This window comes from Linepithema humile, chromosome 5 (assembly GCF_040581485.1).
Source record: "Linepithema humile isolate Giens D197 chromosome 5, Lhum_UNIL_v1.0, whole genome shotgun sequence".
Lineage (NCBI taxonomy): Eukaryota > Metazoa > Arthropoda > Insecta > Hymenoptera > Formicidae > Linepithema > Linepithema humile.
Window position 1 is genome coordinate 12470918 of NC_090132.1, and position 3719 is coordinate 12474636.

Here is a 3719-nt window from a genome sequence, read left to right on the forward strand (position 1 = left end):
TCGGGGGGTTCCGACCACGTCTCCACTAAGACCGCCGCCTCCAACCGGTCCTGGTCCAATTTGGCCAGGACCCATCTGTGCGGGAGCTTATCGCCCCTCTTCCTGCGACGGAGCAGCACGCTCCTGGGGGTGGCAGTCAAGACCACCTCTATGACAAGGTGGTCCGACAGGGACTCGGTGTCCGTCACCCTCCAGGATTCCACCAGTTGCACAGCCCGCGGGGAGGCCCACGTCAGATCGACTATGGACTCCCCACGGGGGTGTACACACGTGCTTGCGGACCCCCTGTTTAATAACAAGAGGTCCAGCTCCGCCGCCCAGTCCTTCACGCTCTCACCCCTTCTTCTATTGCACCGGGAACCCCAATCTGTATGCCAGGCATTGAAGTCCCCGGCCACCAGAACTGGATGGGGGAGGCATCGGCGTATGCCCCCACCCATCTCCCACAGTAGGTGTAGGAAGTCGGGGTGAGACATGCTGGGAGGGGCGTATACTCCCACCACCCGAAAGGAACCCCACCGCGCGATGACATATCCCCTCCCCTTCTCCAATATGGCTAAGGGGGGGGAGCACGGGGAGTTCCTTCTTACAATGGCGGCGGAGCCGTCAGCGGCCGCGACCCAATTGGGATTTGAGTCGGGCACGCTGTACGGCTCCGCCACCACACCTAGCCCTGCGTCACACCCGTCCAGGTCCTGAACAAAAAGATCTTGGGCCTGACGGGCGTGATTCAAATTCGCCTGCAGGAGTTTTGTGGACATTTTCGGGTCCACGAAACCCTTCACTCCTGCAGGCAGACCATCCTTGTGTCCTCAGCTGCGGGACACTGCGAGGTTGTAGGCTCGCACTCCATTGCTTCGGGGGGGCAGGGCCCCTCCAGGGCAGGCAGATTCGCCGCTGCCTGCTCCTTCTTCTTCCCCTCCTTTTGGGGAGGGGGTGCTTGGGCAGCCACCCCCTTCTTTTTTTTGCCCCCGTTCTTCGGGGCCTTGCACGCCGGGCCCATCATCCTGTGGTTGGCCGGGCGACCGGCTGCATGGCACAAAGTGCAGTGCGCCGGTGCTGTGCACGTTCGTGCCTCGTGCCCCTCAGTGCCGCAGCGGTAGCAGCATTTGCTACGGTCCACGCTGCCCGAGGGGCACTTGGCCTGCACGTGCCCCTTCTCCAGGCATTTGTAACACTGGAGGGGGCGCGCACTGAGCAGCTCCACCTTGTGTGTGAACCACCTTATTTTAAGGTGGCCCACTTGTGCCACCTTAGTGGCCGTCTCCAGGGGGCATCGGACCCAGGCGGTCCTTTGGCCCCTGCCCATTTCCCGGATGTCCCCCACCTTGATGTCAGTGAGGGAACATCCGCCCTGTTCCACCACAGCCCGAGCGATGTCGTCGGGTGTGATGGAAGGGTCCTTCCCATTGATCCGGATCTCCCCCATTTTTTGGGGCCGAGTGATCCGGATCTCTGGTCTGTCAGCGAACAGGTCAGCCATTTTACTGGCCAACCTGTCCGCTTTTTCTCCCTTGTCTGGGCCCGAGAGCTCGATGAGCATGGCTCCCGTCTGGGCCGTGTTGGGCTTTAGTGGCCCAGTGATCCCCAATTCCTTGAGGGGGATCCTTTCCTGTACGTGCCTCATTGTGGCAGCGTACTCGCCCCCCGGACAGGTCAGCATAATTGCCGCTGTGCGGGGGGCCCTCCTCTTCTTCTTTCCCCCTTTTTTCCCCGTCTCCTGAGAGGGGGGAGTGGGGGAAGATTTGGGAGCTGATTTGCTCCCTTCTCCTTTAGAAGGGGGGAGCTTCTTCTTCCCCTTCTTAACCACTGTGGTCCACGACTCCGCTTCTCGAGACGGGACGGCAGTGCTGGCCACAGTGGTATTTTTCACCTCTCCAGGGGGAGTTGGGGGACCCGGCTTTTTGCTCGGGTCCTTCTTCTTCTCCTTTGGGGGAGGGGGAGGGCCGACTGTGGGCTGCTGCAGGGCAGCGGACCGCTGCTTCGGCACCTTCTTCTTCCCCTTCTTCCCTTCCTCCTTCCTTGAGTTCCCAGTGGGGGGAGCCACCGCCTTAACGGGAGGTGGACCCGAGCCACTAGGGGATTCGGAAGGGGTGAGGTTAGGCAAGGAGAGGGAGGGGAGTCTCATCTCGATAAGCTCCCTCATTTCCCTCATCTCCCTCCTCCACTCTTCCCTCATTTGCCCCATAAGTACTTGCCCCATGATGGTCACCGACTCATCACCTTGCAGTACCTTGTTGCTCGTGATGGCCGGGTACTTGGGGTCTTCAAGCCTCTTACTTTTCCCCTGAATCGGGGGCCTGTTGGCAGGGTTTGCCTCCAATTCCTCTCTGGAGGGGCGGGGAATATCGGGAGAGGGTACCAGGGAGGGGAAAATCCCCCCCAGTTCCTCCCCACTCTCATCCTCCTCCATCTTCTCCTCCTTCTCGACTCTAGCCCTTGTAATAACAGGGGAGGGAGGAGGAGAGGTTCTATTCCTCTCCTCAATCTCCCTGCGGGCTTTTTGGAGCTCTTCAAGGAGGCGGCGATTAGCCTCCCTTAACTCCTCTACCTCCATGTTGATAGGGGAGGGGGCTCTACCAGCCTGGGGGTCATAATGCCCCTTTTCTGTGCGAGACGCCAGCGCCTTGGCTCCCGCTCCCAAAGTGGAGGCAGCCATGTACAGGACCTTCTGTAGGCCGCCCTGCAAGCCTGCTCCCTTGCTTGCCGCACACATTATTGCATGCACCTGTCCCTCTAGGGTGTTTAAGACATCCTGGACAGGTGCCGTTGCAAACTCGTCCGAACACTGCTTCATCTTCTTCTCGTGCAAACGGAACCTTCTGGTCGTTTTATCGACGGTTTCGATTCCGTCCGCTATGGAGAGGGCCAGGTCCATATTACAGTCTTTCTTGTAAAGCTGTTTCCTCTCCCGTCTTTTCTGAGCTGTGTGTTGCCCAACTTGGTCTATCGACTTGGCTGGGCGACCCGGTTTCTTCCTTCTTGGGGGGTGTGAGCTCGGCGAGTCCGTGTCCTCGTCCTCGGAGGAGGACTGGATGATCGTCGGCCTCTTCTTCCTTGTCTGCCTCCCAGAGGAGGAAGCTTTCTTCCCCTGATCGGAGTCTGATTGTGAACAGATCACAATAGCCGATCCTTCTGTCTTGTCGGACATCCTCACCCACATCTCCGTATTGTCGGACATCCTCTCTTCACCGTCGGAGCCTTGACCACTTTTGGGTCCTCGTACAGTGCCCTCCTTGTCCAGGGGGGGGTTACCTCCCTCTTCCCGTCCCTCCCTGGTGTCATCACCCCCTCCTCTCAACCTTAAAGGAAGAGAGCCGGTGACCTCCAACCCGTACATACGCCGGTGACTGGCGTCTTCCACCTGCGTCATAACGCAAGTGTGTTGCGATTGCTCGCATTCCTCCCCCATCTTCGTATAATTGTAAAGCTCCATTCTTGGTTTCTAACCCACAACCCATCACGGCTTCGCCGACCGGGCATGCCCAGTTACCCCCGAGTTCCCCCGGGGAGTCGGCATATGGCTCTGGCACCGGGAAAAGACATCCGGTGCACGGGCCTCCAGCCCCCTACACACCCCTGGTTTAACCCAGGGGTTTTCAGGGGTCCCACATCTCCGACCTGTGGGCACCGTGATGGGCGCCGCCACGCGGGGGGCCCCACGGACGGATGGGGCGGAGGGTCGTTGCGACACAACCAACCGCCTTGCCCGCCGTGGC

At 59.9% G+C, this 3719-nt stretch overlaps 1 protein-coding gene across 1 annotated transcript; it reads right to left on the reverse strand.

Annotated features, from left to right (window-relative positions):
* Positions 1-781: 781 nt before the first annotated feature.
* LOC137000070 (serine/arginine repetitive matrix protein 1-like) lies at positions 782-3436 on the reverse strand. Its single transcript, XM_067355700.1, has one exon. The coding sequence runs from the start codon at positions 3434-3436 to the stop codon at positions 782-784; it is 2655 nt and encodes an 884-aa protein (XP_067211801.1).
* Positions 3437-3719: the final 283 nt, after the last annotated feature.